Source organism: Chlamydotis macqueenii, chromosome Z (genome assembly GCF_036417535.1).
Source record: "Chlamydotis macqueenii isolate bChlMac1 chromosome Z, bChlMac1.mat, whole genome shotgun sequence".
NCBI lineage: Eukaryota > Metazoa > Chordata > Aves > Otidiformes > Otididae > Chlamydotis > Chlamydotis macqueenii.
The window spans coordinates 46254941-46278916 of NC_141593.1; the positions used below are offsets into that span (position 1 = coordinate 46254941).

The following is a 23976-nucleotide window of genomic DNA, read 5'->3' on the forward strand; positions in this document are numbered from 1 at the left end:
TGCAGAGTGGAATGAAAAGATGTGTCATTACAGATCCCGACAGCCTTACAGAAATAGTAAACAGGTCAGTGCATGCTTCGTTATATGCTGTACTGACCTGTGGGAAGCTATTTTCCCTTGCAAGATCTTCATCCGGCCAACCAGTGCATATCAAAGATATTGTTCTGTGCCCACTAGACTTACTAAATGAGATCTGCAGAGCAGTACAATGAAGCAATACAGCAGCTCTAAATCCAATGGTTAAAGATTAATAAAGGCTGGAAGATGAGAAATAGTTTTCCCTATTTTTAGGAAAAAAATGCATACAAAATTGAGGTAAGCATGTGTATGTTTTAAGGGCATGGCATATTAGAAATCAAGGTTAACATCCCAGATTTCAGACAGCAGAATTTTCTCATTTCAGATCTATATTCACTCCCTCAATTTTCTTCCCTCCCTCTTTCTTTCAATCCAAAATCTCCCTAAACTGTGGAAATAGAGACATAGCTCAGCAAAAGCATGCCAGGAAGACAGTTTTATATATACTGAGATAACAGAAATGTAGATATGTTCTTTTACAAATAACATACAGGCACCGACTGCTTTGTCTCATTGCCTTTTAATTACGTTAACTCAACTAAATAAATTATGTGTCAGCAATTGATCAGAGGTAGGAAGAGTAGAAAAATAAAGATTTTCTGTGCATCAAACTGCTTTCTCCGGATTTCCTGTTAAGTATCTCTTCAAAGCTGAAAACAATGTGTATCGGTAGCACTAACGTCTAATAATGACTGATGCTTAAACCATTGTTTTACAGCTATGGCTACGATTCTGATCTTGGAAAAGCTGACTTCAAAGTTGGAACAGATAGCTAGATAAGATAGTAGGCCTGTCAAGAGCAAGGGATAACACAGCCTTTTAATTTCCCTCTCAGCTTCCTTGTTGCACAAAGTTTTTGTAATATGCATTGACTTCCTAGTAACATAGTCACAGGACAGGCTCAAGCTAATTCTCCAGCCTTCACTTTCCTGCATGAGAAGCCTCCTGATTTATTTTCCTTCTGAGGTGGTTACCTGTGATGCTGAGGACAACATAGACCACAACTCAGCTTAACTCATATATAAGACAAATGAGCTTCAAATCTCCAGCCATCCTTATTTTAACTCAGTCAGATAGGAAACCACCGTTAATTCTAAAATTCACCATGATTCCACCAGGAATACTAAAATTCAGAGAATTTTTAAAATACTTCTATACAGAACTAATGCATAAACATATTAGGTCACTTATTAGAAAGGGAGTGAACAGGAAAGGAACTCACTCATGTCAAACAGATCCTTTCCTGGGCTGCTCTCTTTGGTGTCATCTGCTGTTCCACTGAAGGTACTTTCAGCATCTGCCTGAAGTGCCAATAGAGCTTCTATATTTATATGCTGAGTGTTTACGTACATTGGCACCTCTGCTGTTGGGGTTACTTGTGATTTCCCTTCCAGCATACTACAGATGTCCAGAGATCCTAGAAAATTCAAGACTGTTTTTCTTCTTTTTTATATTTGACAGAACAGTGTTGTTATAAATGACCAAATAACATATACCCCATCACCACAGGTTTAAAATTCCCTGGAATGGGAAATCTAAAGTCAATAACTGCAGGATCTAGTGAAAAAAAATGTTGATGAATGGATTCAGAACTGTGTTTCAATGAGGGTCTGGGAATGTGTGTTATTATTCAAGAGGAAAAGAAAATTCTGTAAATACTGTCAGTGTCAAAGGTGATATTCAGTTGGAGAGTCGTGATAGCAGGATATGGAATAAAATCCTAAAATTTGTGCACATTAAAAACAGATAACATATTCTGGCATTTGAAAAGAAAGTGTCCCTGGAAACACAGTAAAGCTGTCATATAAAGGTGAAAGGGATGAAATTTAACACATATGTTTTGATGTGATTTGCTTAAAATTCATAGACAACAACAAAAAGAACATTATGCATTATTTGTTATTCATGGAGCAGAGATCATGTGCAAATACATGTATCGCTCCACATTTTAAAAAAGCTTCTAACTTTAGGCTTTTCCTTTGGAAACTCCATCTTGCATACCCTAGTAGGTCAGATTTTCAGAATAGACCATGCAGTCCATCTTTAAATACCATGGAGTTTTACGACATGGCAGGCTGGAGAGCTGAAGGTTTCTGGCTCCGCAGAAGATAAGATTTTATGAAGGTGTGCATTTAATAATTTATCCAGAGGTAATTACCAAATGCTTTTCACTGATATCAATGCTAAAATTCAGACAAAGGGAATCTATCAACAAAATGCAGTTCATTGCCTTAAGACTTTGAGGCATCAGACTTTCACGTGTTTTGCCCACCCAAGACCTCCAGCAGTATTACAGCTAAAACTAGTAAAACTCACCTTGCTTAACAGGCGCATGATGCCAGTTTTCACTGAATGTGTCTCCTAAGTGACGACTCTGGTAATAGGTTTGCTCTCCTCCCACTCCTACTGCAGACTAGAAGGGACACATGTGCAAAGAAATGTTCAATTACCTTTAGAATGCTCAGATATATCATGAGTGGCTTCGACAATTTCCTTGGCTGTATTCTGTGTACTCCCACTCTTCATTTCCAATTCATCATGGTGTCAGAATATATATCTCACAAATGCATTTGTGTAGGAGTAAAATATTACCGGTGACCTTCATGTAAACTTCCCTGCTTCCTGCTTTTATTAACCCTCGCGGTCCCAAATGATGCATTACCTCCTTCACTACATTTGTCTTCACATAGCAAGCCCTTTCACATATGTGCCTGGGGAAAGCATTCTGCAGAAACACACCTGGGACCAGAAGACACCCCCAGCACTCTCCAAAGCATGAGCTTGAAAGATTCACATTGGTACAAGGGGACACACTTGGGTACTGAAGGGAGGATGTTGTCTACAGACAAGGCCCCTCTGGATTTAAGCAGAGTTGTGCTGGATCTGAAAACTCCTTTTAGGTGGCTATGTTGATACTGCAGTCAAACTTCCCACAGCAATGCTGGCAGAAGTATCCAAGTGGGCCTCAGTTCAACATGAGGTGTAAAACCTACCTAGGAACTGTCTGCACACTGATTGCTGATGCGTTATGAACATAATGAACTGCTAGTAACAACTGCACTAGATCGTTTAAATGGTTGTGCATCAAATCTTTCCCAGTTAGTGTGCACTATTTTCCCAGTTAGTGTGCACTGAAGCAGACATGGTTTCTACTAATTTAGTAACCCTTTGTGGATTTCTCTTCCTTGAATCTGTGTAATCTTTTAACACCATGAGGAGCTTACCTCCTTTTGTTTGTTCTGAACCTGCCTAATATGTTGTCCCCTAGATCTTCAATGCCCATTCAAAAGGAAACTGGCCACACATGAAGGGCTGTGAGCTATAAATGGTCTCAATGTATCCACCTTAAAATACACATTTTTAAAAAATGTTTGATCCATCAGCAGGAGGGCAGAGATGGAATGGTACTGACCTGAGCTGTATCTGCAGCACCGGGAAGTCTTGTTTTGAGCCTGGCATCAATGAAGCCGCCAGGGGGGGCCATTTTATTTGGGATGTTGTTGTAATAGAGATGTTCTGTTGCTTCTTTATCTTCCTCCATCCATGGTTCATCAAAACTCTGCACCCTGTAAGAAAGTGAGTGCCTTATTTTGCCCCTTGCTTGCAAAATACTTACAGATACTCGCAGCATGTTAAGACCGCCTGTGAGGGAACCACTATTGCATATTATTTTGACAATTCAGCTACCATTTTAAGTCAGGAAGCAATAAGGGATCATGCAACAGACCCTCTCTGTTTAGACAAACTTGATGTAAACCTCTTTTGCAATGGAATAAATTATTTTTGCTGAGAAAAGGATGTTGTTACTTAGCTTTAAAGGCCACTATAAACTGCATTAACGAACAATTTTCTTTAACCTTACAGTAACATTTAAAATATTATTACTTTATTGACTGACTAAGCCCTAAAAATTTGTTTTTAATTATGGCTGCTCTGTCACCAATATAAATCTGGAAGAACTTCACAAAGTCAAGGGATCAGATCTGTGGTTTCAGTCTACATTTAACAGTCATTTACACAAGTCCAAAGTGAGTACAGAATGCTTCCAGATTAGGATAGTAGTGTTTTATATTCACCATACACTCATTTTACTCTGATATAAGAGATTACAGGGTACCAGCTCACTGGGATTTATACTAATGTTAGTGAGCATATAGCTATTCATGTCAAAAACACAGTTCACCAAAGAAAACAGAATGCTATATTCCAGCCTTTTAAACATATAAAAACAGATAGATTTTGTATCCGCCAGAGAACAATGCAGTCAAAGCCTCTGTACAATACATCAAATTCCTAAAAAATTAATCCTGGGTAGTATCAGAAATAGTGAAACATCAGTAGTCATTTTGGAAGCCCAGCAACTCTAGCTTACTTCATCTAAATTGACAGAATGGCTATAACTGTAACAACAATGAGGAAATGCCACAAATAACATCCATTCTTGGCCACCCAACTCTGCCTACTAACTATAATGGAAAACGCATTATCATTTCAGTAAGTTCACTGTGAAATCCATATTTAGCCCACTATTTTAAAATTATTGTGCTCCTTTCACATTCATTAGCCAAACCCTGCTTTGCTAATTTAGCATAAATCTCTTTTTAAAGTATTTAAATCCTGTCTGTCTCCAGTAACTTTGTCCACAGCACATTTTATTAAGTAAATATAAAGCTAAAGAAGATCCTTTAGCAGTCTTCTACAATTGTACTCACCTCTCATGGAAAGTAGGTATCTTAGCGGGGCACTGCAAGTATTGCTTAAATCGAAGCTCAAACGCTTGCCCTATGGTACTGATGACATCCTGGGCCAGGCCATCACAGCATTCCAGTATATGACAAGCTAAATGAAAAAGATCCAACACATGCACATGCAAATCATCGTTTATGTTATGGTGGGATGCACTGACCTATTACAAAACACCTACGTGTCAGGCATAGTTGCCCTATTCGTGGTGTGCACATTTCAGTAAAACCCAATTCTGGCATAGTGAATTTCAGGCAATGGGGTCTTTTTAAGGTTAAATAAAATTGCTCTGATGTGTGACTGCAATAGGCAAGACCATGTATCAGTTCTAGGATTTTAACAAGTCCATAAAGACAGGAAATCTCATAAAATTTCACTTGTTAATTACCTGAATACAAGAGATTATACGAGAATTCTGAGCTTTAAGTTGAGATTATAAAAATACTAATAGATGGTAACAACAAAAAAAAAAGCGTTCTTTGCTTTCCTTAGTTTTATTACCACTTCAGTTTTGTCTAATCACCCCAAGTTTGCAAGCTGTTCACTTCCTTTGAGTTTCCTGAATTTCCCAAATTACAGGCTGAGGGAGGAGCAGTAACTATGATACTTCCTAGATCTCGGGCCCCAATCTGATTCCAGTAATACAGATGCCCAGAAGCTTTTTCTGCTTGTCTGTATGGAGACACTCCTAGCAAACTGGAGGATCACAGGGGAGCACAGAGCCAGGACCCCGGTTAACTCCAGCACTCCCTCTCGTGCCACCTCTCAGAACCCACTGTGACAGAGGCAGTAAGGAGGGAGGCTGGCAACACAAGCTCTTTTCCTGTATGAGGCTGAGCAACCTTTATCAGCTGTCTGCGCAGCCAAATCCTTTCCGTTTTTAAATCAGAGAGTGGCTCGGAGGTATCGTCTTATGTAACAACATAAACAAGCAAACTCATGAAGATTTCACCTAACACTGCAGGAACATAGATGGTTGTTAAAAGCAGAAAGCTAAAGATCTGAATGCACACCACTACAGTGATACTCAGAAAAGCCCAGGCAAGTTCAGTTTCCATATTCAGTGCTGGACAAACACATGGCCTGCTGGCTAGAGCCTGGACTGGATTTGAAACTCTGGGTCTTTTCCAAGCTCTGCTGCAGTACAGTAGGATCTTCTTCAAAGTTACTGATTTCTATCACCTCTGACTGATTTGATAACCCAAATATAAATTCTTCAGATGAGAAATTGCATTTTAATATATGCCCAGTGGAATGAAGTGCTTTGGATGCCAATGTCCTACAATTAAGGGTTGGTCATGACATTTGTGTGACAATTTTAGTTAAAAAAATACAGAGAGACTAAGGAGATTGAGCAATGACTTCTTAGAGGGCTGATCTGCTGGACAGAACTTCTGAAGATGTCAGAATAAAGGGCCAAGAAACCTGCAGTTATGCAGATATGGAATGAGCAGGGCACCAATCTATCTCTCCCTCAGCAGCAGCAGCAGCACCTCACGCAGCACGAGATGGCACCAGTCACAGTGCTGTCCTGCGAAATAGATCCAGTGATACTCTCTTCTCACCTTATAGTATCTGCTGTACTGACCAGCATGCTGAGGTAATGCCTGATTCAGGGAAAATGTCTTTAGCTGCATGCTGAAAGTGGATGCGGCAGCCAAAAACAGGACCTCCATGTGTTCAAAGACAGCAGCAGGTTATTTGCTGTTTACCCACTCTGCACCACTGCTGGTGGCAGTGAGCAAGCAGCCCCCAGATAAGGTGCAGACTTATCTCCATGAACATGGACAGAAAGTAGTTAGGCCAAACAAAGCTATAATTTCTGTACTCTACAACTAGAGTGGGAATTCAAAGAGGCTACATTGCTCACTGCTAAACCTGTCTGGAGCTGAAATGAAGCATGAGTCATTAAGTAGTTTCGGTAGGTGACATAATGAGTAACCTGTTTCCTTGGATACGTGAACGGACTTTCAGCAGGTAGAAGATGTGCTTCTTGTAAAAGGATGAGGTTTGGCTCACACAGAAATGATTTCTTGTGAATGTTACAGCAGAAGACAGCCAGCTTTTAGTTTGCTTGATCCAGAATACAAAGCATGAAGAGAGCTTTTCCATCCTGGGGAAGAAATGAGTCTAATATGGAAGTGAAAGGTATACTACAGCACTGGTGCTAGTGTTAATAACAGGAGCAGTAATATTTTCACTACATATGGAAATAAATTCAAACTCACTTCTAAAGTAATTTGCAGGTAACACAGAAAATGACAGAATAGTCTGAGATTACAAAAGAGGGAAATCCAGATCCCTTGGTAAACTAGATCTTTTTAAAAATGTGATTTAATAATTGTCACATACAGGGTCATTGATCTGCAAACCACTGATGTGCACACACAATTGGGGAAAGCTCCCATAGAAAGCTGTAACGCAGAAGGCTTAAAGATCACAGCATGAAAGAATTTCACACAAGATAACAGTGCTTCACTGCAGCTAAAAAGGTTTATGAGAAACCGGCTAATGATGAGGACAAAAGCAAGAAGGAATAGGAAGGTGTGGCCTCTGTTACAGGTTGCTGACATTAATACTAGATTATTCCAAACAATAACAGGCATCATCTACCTTTTTAAATCAATGCAGAAAAATAGAAGGAGGAGGAACAGAAATTGTCTGAAGAATGGAGGATGTGCACTGCAGCTGGAAGAGTTTCTCTGTCAAACTTTGCTAAAGAAAACTGAGAAATGACTTGAACTAAATACACCACAGGAAGACAATACCAGGTGCTTAGATGACTCCTCAATCTAGGATAGACTAGCTTAACAAGGAACAGTGGCAGGAATCTCAGGCTAAAGACATTCAACTTAGATATAAGGAACACAGTCTTTGAAGCAGGTTTTATATAAAATCCACTCACATAGGAACAGAACACAGAGCAGAGGGCTCCTCCAGACCGTACAGTGCAAACATCTGGTCTGCGATGCTGGTCCACTGCATTGCCACTGAGACCTCTCAGTACAACTAGATCAGCCTGCAGTTCAGCAGAGGGGTACTGCTAAAGCAGGTGGGGCAGAGAGCAGCTCTGCACCATACAGCCTACAGTCCAATCCCAAAGCCTTTCTAGTGGGGGACATATGATGTTGGAACATAACAGGTATGGTAAAGATCGGGACTATCTCCCTACCTCCCACTCCCCATAAGTTTTCTAGGTGTTTCATTAATATTCATGTTAGTATGTTTAGTGCAGGTATTATTTATGAGCTCACGCTCTCAAGTCTGAACATCTCTGCACATGGACATAACAGATTGTTGAGGTATCTAAGATCATTAAAGGTGACAAAATACAGAAGCTATTGAATTAGTTGTGCCCATGGTAAGACAGGGTTTGCAGGGTTGGCATTTTGGAGTTAAAGTGTCTGAATTCTGCAGAAATCCTGTTGGAAATGCTTGAGTCTTTTTTTGGAGCTAGTCTTTTTTCTCTGTGAATCTATGAATAATAAATAGGTTCTCAGGTACATTATACAATACTTTGTATCTAGCATTAAGACCTAGTGATGCTTTCTGCATTACAAGCAGGCAGGTTTTCTGTACCTATTATTTCAGACTGTAATTTACACTTTTTATAATCTACTTTTATTTTTGAGAACCTGAACTAGTTCTTAGTCTTTGAAGACAATCAACGAGAGGTTCCCTGTTGCTGACTGATCACTCAAAAAGCAATACAACCTTGAATAAAACTTCACTGAGAAAGAGGATTACAGCCTCCAGCAAGCTGGCTCAAAAGCTTACCATTTGGTAAAGAATGATTCTTCCAGGAAGAATTAGGCATGTACTGAGAAGACCTAACAGATTCAGCCACCTCATCCAAGGACTTAATCAGAGAACTGCTTAGTTCTTGCGTGTGATTGTGTGTAGGTAAGAGTTAGCTGTTGCTTAGAAGCTCATGCAGCCAAGTAAGGCAAGCATTTGATTTAAGAGATGAAGAGAATCCAAGTGATATTTGGAGATGAACTATAAGCAAGACCTGTTCCAAGTTTGAGAACCAACTTATGCATGGCTGTTCCTTATTGCTACACAATCTTTCCATGACGATGTCAAAAGCAATCTTTTTATTGGGCTGCATTTATTTTTTCCTAGGGGGAAAAAAAACCTGACTGAATTATACCATGAATATTTCATATTTCTCAAAGGAAGAAAGGTGCCAAATAGATATTTCTAACTTACCTCTCCGATTAACAGGATCCTTAGCTACATATGCAACATAGTCAGTTGTATCCTGTCAAAAAATGAAGATATCTGCAATGAATGCAAAAAATCTTTGCACAGATCATAGCAAAAGATCACAGTTCAGAGTGTGCATATTCCTGTGGGCAGAGCCTCAAATGAAATCTTTTGCTCTACAGTTCTATACTACTCAAACCCCATAAAAACGTTTATGGGTTCTGGTACTGATCTCACCACTTTGCTTTCTCCAGAGTGTGAGATCTGTTCTAGTAGTACTTAAAAAATCTCTTCCAAGGCCTCTGAAAATGAGTTAAACAAATTTAGTAGTATTTGGATCAGGCTTCATTTAGAAGAGAGTAGAATTACAAGTCCTCATCTTCAAACTACCCAGAGATTTGGGTTCAGAACATGAATAATAACTGGTTCTGTGGCAGACAGAGTGGGAGTAACAGCCATACTCCCCAGAAATACTTAGCAGTGGTGCTCATTCATGTGTGACAAGCAGGTGTGTTTACTGACTAAAATGCCATATGCCACACAGGTGCTTGGCTGCGACAGGAGTCTCCCAGGACACTCTCTCCCAGCTCATGGACTGCTCCCAGCCATCCCCATTGACATACGCCAGGTGGATTTTCTGGCAAGAGCAGGCTGGCATCTTCTTTGGGGATTTTTTGCTTGCTGTCCCGCCACCCTCACACTCCTGTGCACAAGCGACACAGACTTATATCATTGTGCGGACAAAACAGAAAGGCCAATGCTTCTGGGAAACATGAGACCTGCTGGCCCGTCTGGAAAATGCCATATACCCTTGATGCAATCAGGAAGTTCTGGTTAGCTCCAATACTTCCTGACATGGCTGACTAGTCAGGTATAGCTAAACCTAACTGAGGTGTATATAGGATACACTACAGCTGGCTGCATAAATCTACCCAAAGCCTCTTCAGGGGACTGACCGTTGACCATTATGTCAGGATCTAATGTCATAACAAAGATCAGTCTTCACTTAAAAGATTGACTTCTTCAGCTTAGCTTTCTCTCATGCAAGTACACACCCCCACTACCCACCCAAAACAAATCACTGTGCTGCATGTGTATAAAACTTCCTTTCTAAGGAGTAGGAAAGGGAAATTATGAAGCACATTCATGGTTCTGGTGACAGATGTGTAGCCATATCACTTAATGCACTATTGGAAGGCACTCAGACACAGCAGTAATTATGTTGGTCTGTAAGAAAAGCAGAGCAGAGCCCTAGCATTTTGACCAGTAATTTTTTAAGCACCCAGTGACATAGTGTCTGGGCAATGGCTTGAGTGGAAGTAATGATGCATATTAACAAGTAAGCAGACAAGAAAAGTGGCTATGTCTATAGAAGCAAATAAAACAGAGCCAAGGTAAAGGCCTGAGAGTTGTCCATACTGTTGATACTGTCCCTTGCCTGGCTGTGCTGGTTTCCCATATCATGCTCTGAAACTGTCTGAGGGACTAGTACATGCTGGGCATCAATCCCTAGAGACCACTGTGAGGGAAGAGAGTGAATGTGCAGATGCAAATTGCACTGTGCTGTTTAGTTTCAGGACCAGAAAATAGGACACAGATCATTTTATTTACTAGTACAGACATAGCTAATGGATACATTTGTGCCTGAGTAAATCATAGATCTATCTCATAGCTAGCATGGATGTGAAAGATGGGAACTACCTACTCTTTATTTCATCTAAAGCTCTCAGATTCAAGCTGACTATGACAAACTATTACGGACCTAAGGTAGGCACATTTCACAGTGGCCAAATTGGAAGACTCCCATCAAAAGGCTATACAGGGCTAGGCTGATGCAGCGAAGTGGTGCCTGACATTAAAGGACTGAAGACAAGTATGAATGAGCTATAATTTTGGCCTAAAAGAAATTGCATTGCGCTGTTAAGATTTGGAGGCAGAGCTGACACTGAAAAACTGCTGCCTTCAGGAACCTCGGAGAGACCTGCCTTATTAGACCTTATGAGATCTGCCTCTCTGAAATTTCAGCAGGCATCTCCAAAAACAGATGTCTTGACTAGCAGCCTGGAAACAGCCACCTGAAATAACTATGTATGAAAAATATTTAGTGTATCATAAGAAGTGGCTGAAGAGAGCTAAAGCAGATCCAGAACACAGTCTTGGAAGTGAACTAGAAATGATTCTGAAATAGTATGTGAAAGAATTTGGTGGAGAGATTTTTAAGCTCCCATGTACTGACACAGCCAGAAACTGTCTGAGTCATTGCAAAGGGGAATATTGCAAAAATATATATGGTACTCAAGCTGTTCTCCAAGACTGTGTAACACTTCTCCAGTGGATATATTTTGAATGATAAAGGTAATTAATGCTTAGGGAGTGGGAGGAAAGTTGCAAAGATAATTGCTGGTGTGAACGTGTGACAGATACCCAGAGCAGAAAAGCGGATGGGGTGAGAAGTAGGGGCAGCCTCACTTCTAACTAAACCAAACTTCAAAATTCAAAAATAAAAATAAAGTATTTCATGAAGAAACATGGACACAGATCTGGGTTCCTAGTTCAGTATGGCCTTTCTCCATCCATTTTAAATCTCATATGAGGAGATGAGCTTACGGGCTGGAGCTTGATTGTGTTTGGGGGATATGGTTTGGTGGTGGCAGTTCTCCACCAAGTGAAAATCATTAAAATCATAAAATCATAGAATCTTTAAGGTTGGAAAACACCTCCAAGATCATCAAGTCAACCATCAACCTAACACCACCATGCCTACGAAACCATGTCCTGAAGTGCCACTTCTACACATTCTTTGAACACCTCCAGGGATGGTGACTCCACCATTTCCTTGGGCAGCCTGTGCCAGTGCCTGACCACTCTTTCAGTAAAGAAGTGTGTCCTAATATCCAACCTAAACCTCCCCTGCCACAACTTGAGGCCATTTCCTCTTGTCCTATCACAAGTTATTTGGAAGAAGAGACCAACACCCACCTCCCTACAACCTCCTTTCAGGTAGTTGTAAAGAGCAATGAGGTCTCCCCTCAGCCTCCTCTTCTCCAGACTAAACAATCCCAGTTCCCTCAGTTGCTCCTCATAAGACTTCATCAGCTCTCTTAAGAGCTCTTAAGGGCTGATGAAAGTTATGCCTGGATGACCCTCTGATGGGCTAATAAAGTTGTGACTTAAATCCCATCCTTGCATCTTGTCTTCTTCCATGTGCATGCAGGACAAAGGAACTACCTGCTTTATGAACAAGCTTTTGATTTAAAGTTGTGCCAGATACTAGCCTACCGAGACTGTGGATCATCATTAGATACTCATACCTACTCTCTCCACCCCCAGAATGAGATCACCATGCAGTGGTGTTATTGGGAACACAACTGCACAATTTCACTGTCTCTTGTAGGCTCCCTTATACCATGTCATTTGATTTCTCTGGTAGCTCACTGACTCAGTAGCATGATTTTTATCTCTCTAAAACATTTGGAAGAGCTTGTTTACTCCAAATCCAATCTCTACTGCTGCTTCTCTTCTCTTTCCTGGTAAATCACTCTATCAGTGGGCAGTGTGCAATGGTGTTTCCAGGTCTTAGCATTTGGAATGGCAGATGGGGAGCAAAGAATCTTCCTACGGAGGCAGGGAACTGTGCTAATAACTCCTCTGCCCACTTCAGGAATTGTTCATTTACAGCATCAAGTGCAATCTGTCGTATCTCAAAGCTGCTGTTGATCCATTTTTGTTCCCCAAATTAATATGATATCATGTCCTTTTCCCTTCTGGAACTGAACAGAGCTCAGCAGAGCTATACTAAAGTTTGCCCTTATGTTTTCTGAGGATAGTGAAATGAGCAGAGAAAGCGTCAAAGAACTTCAACTTAACAGTTGAACTGAGAAAATTAACCTACAAAGCAGACTAGAAATTGCCTTACCTGTAGTACATGACTGATAAATGACAGATAATTGTATAATGGAGGAAGAGGCAGACTCATTCAATTAATCTAGGTTTAAAAGCTTTCAAACCTCAAAGGTAAGAGGTGAGCAATGTCTCTGTTCTATAACTCTCCCATTGCTTCCTAGGTGACATACAAGCACACTTAATATGCCTTTGGATGGACTGCTTATAAAAACAGGGAAGAGCACAACAAGTAGGAGTCTGCCCTTTGATCTACATGAACCAAATGTGTAGGTATATCTGAAAACTTTGCAAAACTAGAAAAAAAGATCTAGGCTTTTCCTGAAAGCCTATCTTCAAGCTGAATGAGTGTAGTGAATATACCTGAAGGCAGTATTTAGCACAGTCTTCACAATGTACACTTAAAGAGGAGAAGAAAAAACATAAATGCATACATTGCAATAAATACAACTGCAACATAATCTATTACTGTAAAAAGTACAAAATAAAAAATGGGACAAAAATTCACACAATATCCATATGACTGTACTACATTACTCAGGAAAACAGAGTCCTGCTTATCAGTTATTATATGAATGCTCACAGCCCTTTGATACTTTTCGTTTCAGTCCTTCAAAGAGGAGGATTCATAACTGCTTGTCCCTCAAAAAAAAGTGTGATGGCAACAATCAAGAAGAATTTATGAAACAAGAAAAGGAGCTATTGTGACTGTATTTCTCTTTCAGCAAGCTATGCAATAAATTTTGTCACACAGTCCTCATAAAGCAATATCTATGTGGGGGAAAGCTTTAAAGAAATGCTTACCGGATCACCTCCAGATGCAAAGGAAATAGATTGCATATGGTGATTTGCTATGATCTGTATGGATCAGAAAGAGTGTGAGTTAGTAGGTTCTTTTATAGTTCACCTTTTTGACTTCTTTTTTGGTTTGTATGGCTATGAAAATCCATAACAAAGATCAAAATGATGTCTGCATTTCACTTACAAGGAATGCAAAGGGTAGCATGATAATATAAAAAAACTTAAGGATGAAGATATCTATTCTGGTGTTCTTTAAAACCTAGCAGGACACAGCAATATTGCTAAGTGTGCTCAGAACTCCAGTAAATCACATAGATCTGTCATACTGTATCTTTGGAGAAATTTTAATCTGCTAAAGCTCACTTTCTGTATTACAGATAGTGATGAATGGAGCAAAGGGTCCTATTCATCGAAATACTTTTCTGCTGATGCCACTCTGGTGAAATCAATGAAATCATGCCTATCTACACACCAGCTAAGGATCATAACATTTCTCCCAATACCTACTGTGTCATTTTATGTTTCAACCAACATGTTTGCAATATGCAAACAGAATTTTGAATCTAGCTGCAGCGTAGCACTGTGGACAAAATCTGAGGCATACTCCAGGGCATTTGAAATTCAATTTGCTTATGTACAATTTGAACTAATACGATATCTCTCTGGGAAGAGACAGATTGTCATGAACCTCTAATACAACAAGAACAGCTCTGCTCCATTGCTATTCTGAAATTTAACTCCTGAAATCTTTCAATAATGAAATAATGTAACAACCAAGAAAGAAAAGGTCATTTGAAAGAAAATTTTCCTTGATCATTTGAGTCACAGAAACCATGCCAAGGAATTCATCTGGCATAGGACAAGTCCTTTATTTAGTGCCTCAGAGCATGCGATAGTAGTCAGTTGGATCTTAACTGCTCACTTTGGAGAGGGAGCTACATACTTTAGAAAACTGTTTTGGAAAAAAAAAAATGAGGCTAAAAATATATTCTCTGGGCTGTTTTCCCATCTCACATCTTAAAGACCTGAAACGGCAACTACCTTCCTTGGAAAGAAAAAAGCTTGATATGAGTTTCTCTGGATCTTGCTGCTTCACCAAGTCAGAGAAAGCTGACAACTATTTGTAGTGCTTCTTCCACGTAAAAAGTGTTCCACTTCCAATACTCCTGCTTGTCACACAGCAGCATCTGAAATATGGTTAATTTTTAAGTGTTCAGTGGTGAACCATTGTTCTCTTACTCACTAGCGAGGACTTCCTTCACTTTTTCCCATAAAAAGTGAGTCTAACAGTAGAGATGAACTAGTGAAGATTTATTACACATTTAATATTGTTATTATCTTGAATAGTGCAAATAATCTTTTAGTTCAGCATCATTAAAAAAAAAAAACAGATTGCCTCAAAACTTATTTTTCCAAATTTTAAGAAAACTGAAAAGTGCTTGAAACCATAAGTTCAAGTCAGACACTTTTTTTTTTTTTTTTAAAATTACACAGCTAAATAGTTTAGTTTCGTTTGAGGCTGGGATATTTTTTCCCCCATAATACCAAAATATTGAAACAAGGCATAATAAATTACCAACGCCTTGCATTGCTTAAAATGAAACAATTCACTAATGTTGGCACATACTTTAGAAACAGTTCAGTATACCCAAATCTGGATATACTGATAATAAACAAAACAAAATCAACTTCCATTCATGCCTGCTTAAGATGTTCACAAAACTGTTGTGCAGGGGGATACATGCAATTGCTTTGCTACTACCCCAGGGACCATCAACACTGTCTTGTCTTTTCTTTCCTGCCAGCTCCTCTTGGAAAAAGTGGCTATTACAGAAGTTCACAACCATCTTCCTGGGTGGAGCCTAAAAGGGCAAAGCTGCTGGGCCACACTTATTCTCAAATCAAATGCTTGGCACAAACAAGAAACAAGGGAAACCATAGCCAGACTGGGGATCTCTGAGAAACTAGACGTTTCCCAGGCCTGAAGCACCCAGACCACGTCTACATCAAAAGGACGATGTGAGAGAAACAGTTTTGTCAACTGAGAGAAAAGGCAAAACGTCTACAGGGGATTCTTTCCTGGGATACATCAGTTCAACTCCATTTCTACCCTGATGTCAGCTGAAGACAAGGAGATTTTTAGGGTTTGGGAATTTTTTAGCCGATGTGATTAACATCAAATTCTTATGCTTCTGACTGGGGGCAGCTGTCCTTATGAAAAGCATTGCTGAGCATATTCTGTAAGAAGGCTCCAAACTACTTCAACCAGCCATAATGCTGCTCCCGCAGTCTCAGTGCTCACTGCAGATTATGATGCTTTCTAAATAAGGATAAGAATGAAGATAAATCAATGAAAACATAGTAATAAACAGCAAGCTTTTTAATAGACAATGTAAGTATTCTTTCTTACTCTTTAATCCTAAGGCTCCTAGGGATAGGATAGCAGGACTTTTTTTTTTCCTCTCTAGCTGTATCTGGGCAGAAAGTTGCGTGCCCTAACGCAGTATGTGGTTCACAGCAAATAGCACAGCAGTGACTCTGCATGTCTGTCTCCTTTCCCTTTATATATACCCTGAGCAAGGCTTTTTCTCATCTCATACATCATTCACAATCCACTGCAGTGATTCCCCGAAGTCTATCTGTACCTTCAGCACAATGAAGAAGAAATGGGCTGCTTGAAAAAGGCTGCCTTGTCTTTCGAAAAGACTGGCATTTCACTGCACTGCAAAATCCCTGAGGCTGTATTTTTAGCAGCACCTCAGGAATAGATTGCCCTTTAAGGCTCTAAATGGGAAGAATTACAACAAAATTGGGGATGCACATTCAGTCCTTTAATCACTTACTTCAAATGCATCTCTTTTAACACTCTGGAAGTTTGTAATTGTACCCAACAAGAACTCCCACAAACAGAAAATGCCATTTCATGTCAGAGGTCTTTTAAGAGCAAAACCAAGCTACCTGAAACATGGCAAGAAGAAAATAATTTCTCAAACCTGTGTTGAATACTGAAATAAACTATTACTCTTACTATGCTTTATATCCTGTTTTCATTCATTTTATAGACATTACTGTGGAATAATAACATAGAGCAACTGAATATTTTGGCAGACAGCAAATAATTGCGTAGTAGGCTGTCCCTCAAAAGCCTCACAAATTAATATGGCAGTTACACTCACCTGTTTTGTATCCGGAGTCATTAGGTTTAAGCTGGTGGTGGAGATATTCAGCATTATGCTCATTCCTGCAAACTGAAGATTGCTCTTTCCCAAGATGCTAGAAAGAACTTTGCTTGGTGGCTGTAAGGGAGGTGGGAAAAAAAAACCACATTTTTGTTCTCTGTTTATTTGGGATCACCTTCACTGTATGCAGAGTTACCTGTAATCTTAAAAGTTTCTAAAAAGTTGCTGACTTTTCAAAGATCGTTTCATTGCAACAGCTGTTTTCCTCTGGAGATAGTTTCTTATTTATTCTACTACTACTAATAATAATAATAATAACAATAGCTAGGCAGGTATTCATCCACTTTTGACCTAACAAAATAGGGTTTTTGTGAGATAGCAAAATCTCATCTTCACCAAGGGACCAAGTGAGCAGACTAAAACGAATGCCTTAAGTTGGTATCTTAAAATGGCATGTTCTTATTCTGTAAAAACAGCTTCAGCTCCTGGAAAGAAATCTGTTGTTTGCTCTGCATCTATTGACTGCTCTACTCACTTCCCACAGGGAAAGTGGGACTCCAGTGATACTGATGGGTTGCTCATAAAAAAAGGATACATAGTGTCACTCTGCTTGTAGACTTCCTACCTCTAGGTAAAAGCCCACCGACAGGCTAAAACCTGTGTATGCTGGGGTACAACATGCAACTAAAGATTACTCCTAACTCAGAGAGTAAGTACAAAGTATGGGAAAGTAATAAAAAGGATGTCATAATACAGATTACGTTTGTAGGCCTTTCACTTGATCTTAGGAGGTCCTGTAGCAATACAAGTTGTGCTGCCAAAGCCAAGTTTACAAACTTCCCACCTTTGACAGCTACTGGAAACCACACAGCTGCATGAGAGCAGCCTCATTCAGGCTGTACAAAATCAGGCTGCCCAGCAGTAACAGACCAAGTCTTTCTACTTGCTGTACTTGCACTGGTGAGTATTTATGCTGGTCATTAGGATATAAAAGCAAAGCTGTAATTGGAGGCAGTGTTCTTCCACGCTGTATTTGCATTTGTCCTAAGCTGTCTGCAAGCTTAGAAAGTTTTGTTCCTAGCAGGATGGACACACTTGTGCTTCTTTACTCCTTAAAACTTAACGTATATTTGATTTTAGCTTCTTTCTCTTCTGTTTAATTGATTAAAAATACACTACCTACACACTGCTCGCATGTAACATTTATGCTGCATTATTTTAACTTGGTCATCTTACAGAGCTAGTATTTCATTAACTTCTCTTTAAAACAAGCCCTTTTGAATATTCTTGTTTCTCTTCTTTCCTTAAACTCTCATGATTCCCAGCTTATGCCTAAGGATCATGCCCCGTGTGAAAACTTGGCCTCAAGAAGTACCTATCACCTTAACCAAATTCCTAAGCCACTACTGGCAAAAACATGACAAAAGTAGAGACTGGCAAAAGATATCTGTCTTTAACATTTATCTGAAATTCTGTTGCTGGGCAAATTTTCTTCTCAGCCAGTAGACTTACTTTAAAACCACTATTTCGTTTCAATAACTGATAAGCAACATTGCTTCTAAAACCAGTAATACAGCAAGGTATTTCACTAGGCACTTGGGATTCTGTTTAACCTACTTTTCCAATTATATTTTGCATTATTCTCCTTTCCAAGGAATAAGGTATCTTCCTCTTCACTTCCAGGTTTATAAACAAAAGCCAGAGAACCTAGAAATGCCAATATGATAAATTGGGGGGCGGGGAGGCCAGGGGGATGTCCACAACTTTAATTTCTGAGACAATGTTCAATTACATTGTGAAATATATTGTCACATATGCCTTATTTTACCAGGCGAAGATTCTCCATTGCTAATAAGTGGCATTTCATCCCATCCCTTTCTGCTGGGGTTCTGCCTAGACAATGGAGCAGCTAGGGAAGCATATAGACCTTTTCCTTCACCTGCCCGTTCTCCTGTGCCCAACAACACGCACAAGGGCCATAATGAATTGCTTTCTATGCTCCTTCCCTTGGAGTTAGCATTAAATCCAGCTTTGCTAGCAGGCCCAAGGAGGAGCAGGCAGTACAAGACTGTTGAGAGCCATCAGTGCAGGAGCCAAGTCAAGCCAAGGCTTACTCCACTGTTTTCTTGCAGATCCTAACTCCTACCACACAATAAGCATAAAATCTCAAAGAACAGATGTAATCACTTTCAAAACTACATATGTTTTTGGCCTCTGCAATAGCTTCCAGCACCTCTTTCCACAAGTTACTCATGCATTTTATGAAAAGGCTTTTCTTTTGTTTTAAGTCTTCCACCTGCAATCTACAAAATAAAGAACAGGAAAAGGAGGGGGTTTCTACAGTAGAAACAGAAAGGCAAGCCACAATCTTTTTCCTAGATGTACTCGTACTTCTAGATGCTTATAAAAGCAGGTCCTGACCAAAAGGCAAGAGGCAATATCCAGTGGGTGAAAACAGCCAATACTTTAAATGATTAATGATCTGCAATTCTCAAAGCTACTTTAAAGTCACCTGCCTGCTGTGCCTTGTCTCCTCTGTGTTGAACTAAGAAAATACAGTCAACTGCACTACAAGAAAAGAAAAATACCTTTCGTTTCTTGAAGGCTCCTTTGGCACCAGGCACAGCTTCACAAACACAACTGATTGCTTCCCTGAAGAGAAAGAAAAAAGCTTTATGGCAAATGAATGTGTGGGTTTCTTCATTATACTTGAAATGCACTGGGAAAGAACAGCTTCAAACCATATTTCTGTTCACAAGTGAGGATAGTTAGCAGGTCAGTTAGCTCTTTTCTCAAGGCTAAAACAAGTGCCATTCAAATTTGGATTACTTCAGTGTGAAGCAGAAGACAGTAAAGAATCAATGTTAGTGCAAGGAAGAGTATCTTGAGAACTACAAAGAATAAAAATGTTTTCTCACACTATTAAAAAGACCTTTTCTCACTGTAAATTAGAATAATTGTCTTAATACCTCTTCCAAGTCTGATTTTTGCACCTTATTAAGCCACGAGGAATCTGATCGTAAGACGTATTTAATCAACACTCTTTACATCATTTTTTTTAACATTTCTTGTAATATAAGGGGTCATAACTATAATTTTTCTCACTACTATACTATACAGTTTTCCAGTCAGAGCATAACCACTTGGCTTTAGGTAAAACCAGAACCCTAAAATATTCCTGGTAATATGCATGTTGAATACAGTACATGCAATGTGCAAAATTTTAGTTTGTTAAATACAATCTGAATGATTTATTTGTTGTCCTATTTTTACATTGTATGCAAAATTAATGCCATTAACCATTTGCTTCAGTTTTCTAATATGGCTCCATTCTTCCCATTGCACTCAGATTGAAAGACAGAAATGCATGCTGAAATTGAATGTGAATTCCTACTCTCTCATAGGAGAGTGACTGTATACTACAAAAACTCTTGAAATCATTCTGCTACAAGAAAATCTTATAGATCCTTTCAGTCTTTAACAACTTATTATCTGAATAGTCAATCTAGTCAGTACTTAGAATTTGCTTCCATGCACACAGATACCTTCCTGTGACCATTAGCTACAAAGCTGCAATAGACCTTTCCCATTTATACTGTAAAACAGAATGGTTGCACAGAGACGAGTAAAGGTGACTCCAGACCTTGTTTAACTGTTTTAAATATCGATTGAGACTAACAGCACATTATATTTAGATCTAAAAACATGCAAATAACACGTATTTTATGAAAAAAAATGGACAATGGGAGACAATGAACTACAAGCTAAAGGGCAGTAAAAATCCTCAAAACCTTAAAACATCATCTTGATAAAAACATAAATTATTTTAATTTTATGCCATGTGCAGGCTGATATTTCAACTACGCGTTAGGTGAATGCACAGGATCAACAAGTGAGTCAGGAGAGAAATGTCATACATTTATCAGCATTCAACATATAATGGCTCAACAAATGTCACAGATTTATCTTGTTGCAGTCAGTTATCACTACATAATTATGCCTCAGGTGCTTTTACCTAGGGCCCAATCCAAAGTTCGAATCACCTGAAAGAATCACATGAAGTTATTGTTTTGGAGGGGTGAGTGGTTGTTGGGGGTGGAACAGGCCTTGCAGCAGGTTTAAGATCCTGTCATTGTGAAGAAGCATGAGATTTATAGCAAGAGATAGTCAAAAAAGCTTTCAGGCACACAATCCTTTCTTCAGAACTAGAGGAGAGCTTGTTTGTTTCACAGCTTGTTTTTCTCTTTTTTTCCCCATCTACATCTGCTCATCTAATAAAATTGCTTCTCACTACAAACCCTGCCTTGCATATGCCCTCAGACCATCACAGCTACAACTGCACTCCATTTCACAGCTCGGTGCTTGTATGTAGTTTCCACGTTTACCACAATGCTTCTTTGACTCCAAACAAATGTTTTAGTTAAAGTAGCTACCAACTTTTCTTAGAAAGTAAAAATCAGTTGGTTTATAAAGGCAGCCCTGATGCATCTTAGAAATACAGCACAGCAAGCATCTCACACACTGATCATCATGGTACTGAGACATAGGTTACTCCTGAAAATGCAATCAGGAAAAAGAAATAATCTTTTACACGAACAAAAATGGTTTCCTTTGACTCAGGAAAAGAAAGCAAACATTGTGTTTTACAGACCCATCCCCTCAGCCTTTCTTCTGAGATAAAACTTGTGGTTTCCCACCTCTGTCTTGCACTGAACCAAATCCTTTGCAGGCAAGAGGGTGGGAATCCCAGGCCTGTGGCAGTCCCCACCCCACTGCTGTCTTTCACACCCATGCTGCCTGCTTCCCCAGATATGTCTGAGTTTCCTGGGCATTTTTACTGCAGGTTGGTGAGACAGAGGCATCACCAGCACTTCATCCTCTTTGTCTCCTCCAGTGGTCCCATTAACACATTGAGATCCCTCATAGGTTTTGCCTCTCACAGAAAGGATTTGTATTTCAGAGATATGAACTGTACTTGAGGGATAAATTGGCCTGTAACTTCCTTTCTCTTCCTATTTGCCTGCACCATCTTCTCTCCATGTAGCAACATGGAGCAGGTAGGAAGAAAAGGGAATTTTCAGGGCACCACACCTGACAAAAAATGTTCACAAGCTTGTTATTTCTCTGATTCAGGTTATTTCTCTGGGATTTGTAGTGGTTTTGCTACTACCTCTTCTGCCTGCCAGCTCCTGACAATCAGACATAAAGCCTGTTACTCAATAGACCCATCTGACTCAAGGACCCTGTTGATCAAAACTGCCACTTGAGTGTAGGAGAGGAAATGCACCAGCTGAAGAGGCTGAAGCCCAGGGCTGAGGGTTGGCAAGGCAGCCTTGATTACTGTTCGTACGCCCTGCCCGGGCAGAGCCAGGAAAGCACTAAGCAGCTGAAAAACTGGAGTGTACATCCTCTTGCTCAGTAACAAAGTGCTATAGATTTTCCATCTGCCTTTCAGTAAAGTATCTCAGTTTTACCAAACTCGGCGTTCCCAAAGTCTGCAGGAAGACCCGAAGTGGGGGGAAGGACCTGAGAAAGGTGACAGCATGTTCAGATACACCTCAGATGAGGCAGGACAGTTAAACTTGAATTTGACAATTCTTTTAACTTTGGTTTCTGAAATTCTGCGAATACTAAATGTACTCAAGCAACTGCAAGGTTTAAGTTAACAATGCATTTGGTGAAAATGCTGGGAACTTCAGAAAATATATTTATAGAGCAATTCTGCCTAGGCAAGGTCAGAGCAGCCTGGCAGCAAGTCTTTGTGTACCTGCAACAAAAGGCACAGTACTTTTCCCACCTGGGAGTTAAGGAGTCTTGAAGAATTATCAGATGAAAACAGGAAGAAAAAGGACATCCGAGTATCTCCCAGCGCACTGATATGCAGTTTTTCCAGGGGAAGGTTCCTGGATCTCTCTGTTCAGAATATTCTAGATCATTTTTAGGAGGGGGTCTTTACACAGAGAGCCTAGTGACGTGGAAAAGGCAACATAATTCTTTCCAGCTTGCATTGCCAGGCAGCACAGGGCAGACGCAAGCTTTTTTTTGCAGCAAATCGAATTTGCAGATGCTTCTTCAGCAAAACACCTGAGCCACAAATCAAGCCCAGAAATAGATACTGCTGCTATGTTGAGAGTGTTGTTACCTGATTACTTGTGGATGCAAACATTTGTCTAAGGAAGGCAAAAGCCAAAGTTCAGGACACATCTGCATGGCTAAATAGTTGCACAGAGTTTGGAAAAGTTGGATGTGACTACATTTGCTTTCTTTCCAATAAGCAAGTTATTCAACACACATTACACCTTTCTAAGCCACATGCTGTTTCATTAGCTAGGCACAGATAAATACCAGTGTAGAGTTATCTTGATCTCTTGTAAAATTAGCTGCTGCACTGTCTGCAGTAGGGGCCACATGCCGAGTTCCAAATCTGTCCAGAAGTATTTTCTGCTTTGCAGATGGTCAAACTGTGGAGTCATTTTCTTGGCACAAAATATGTTGTGTATTTTGAATACAATTTCAGCACACAAATGTATCCAGTGAAAAATTACCAATATGCATTTTCCGAGGCTGACCTATTCTGCTTTAAAGTGACTTGACATCTATCTGAGACAGAAAAAAAAGACATTTTACGTTGCCATTTTTTCTACTAAAAAGGCCAATACCCTGATATTTTTCATAGCTTTACTCATGTTTTACTCTGATTGTTATAGAAAGTAGCCCACTCAGGAAGCTCAAATCTCTTCCTCTGTGAAGCACCATCACATGAAAATACCCTCCTTTCTTGTGGTTTCAATGATATTTTGGCTGTGAAGCTAAGTTTTATTGTTGCTATTTTTAATTAATATGGTTTAACAGATTAAAAAACAGAATTCTGAAATTCATATTTCAGGGAAATTACAGATTTTCTCAACATATTTGGAAAAAGTATAGCCATCTCAAATATTGAGACAAGAAACTATGACTAGTTTTTAGTCTGAAATGTTTTGTATGACAGGACATAAAACCTGCTAATATTTTTTTGTTCATATCTTTAGTATCATTTAGTTCCCAAGTTTATCTTTGCCATCTC

At 39.6% G+C, this 23976-nt stretch overlaps 1 protein-coding gene across 1 annotated transcript in view; it reads right to left on the reverse strand.

Moving 5' to 3' along the window:
• The window catches only part of SHC3 (SHC adaptor protein 3), a 57361-nt gene that overhangs the window by 3222 nt on the left and 30163 nt on the right, over positions 1-23976 (reverse strand). Inside the window, exons 3-10 of the mRNA XM_086770464.1 lie at positions 19499-19562; positions 16908-17027; positions 13735-13788; positions 9034-9085; positions 4791-4917; positions 3491-3644; positions 2395-2491; positions 1301-1495 (exon numbers count right to left, since the gene is read on the reverse strand). Coding sequence (XP_086626590.1) covers positions 1301-1495; positions 2395-2491; positions 3491-3644; positions 4791-4917; positions 9034-9085; positions 13735-13788; positions 16908-17027; positions 19499-19562 — 863 coding nt within the window. The remainder of the gene's footprint in view (positions 1-1300; positions 1496-2394; positions 2492-3490; positions 3645-4790; positions 4918-9033; positions 9086-13734; positions 13789-16907; positions 17028-19498; positions 19563-23976) is intronic.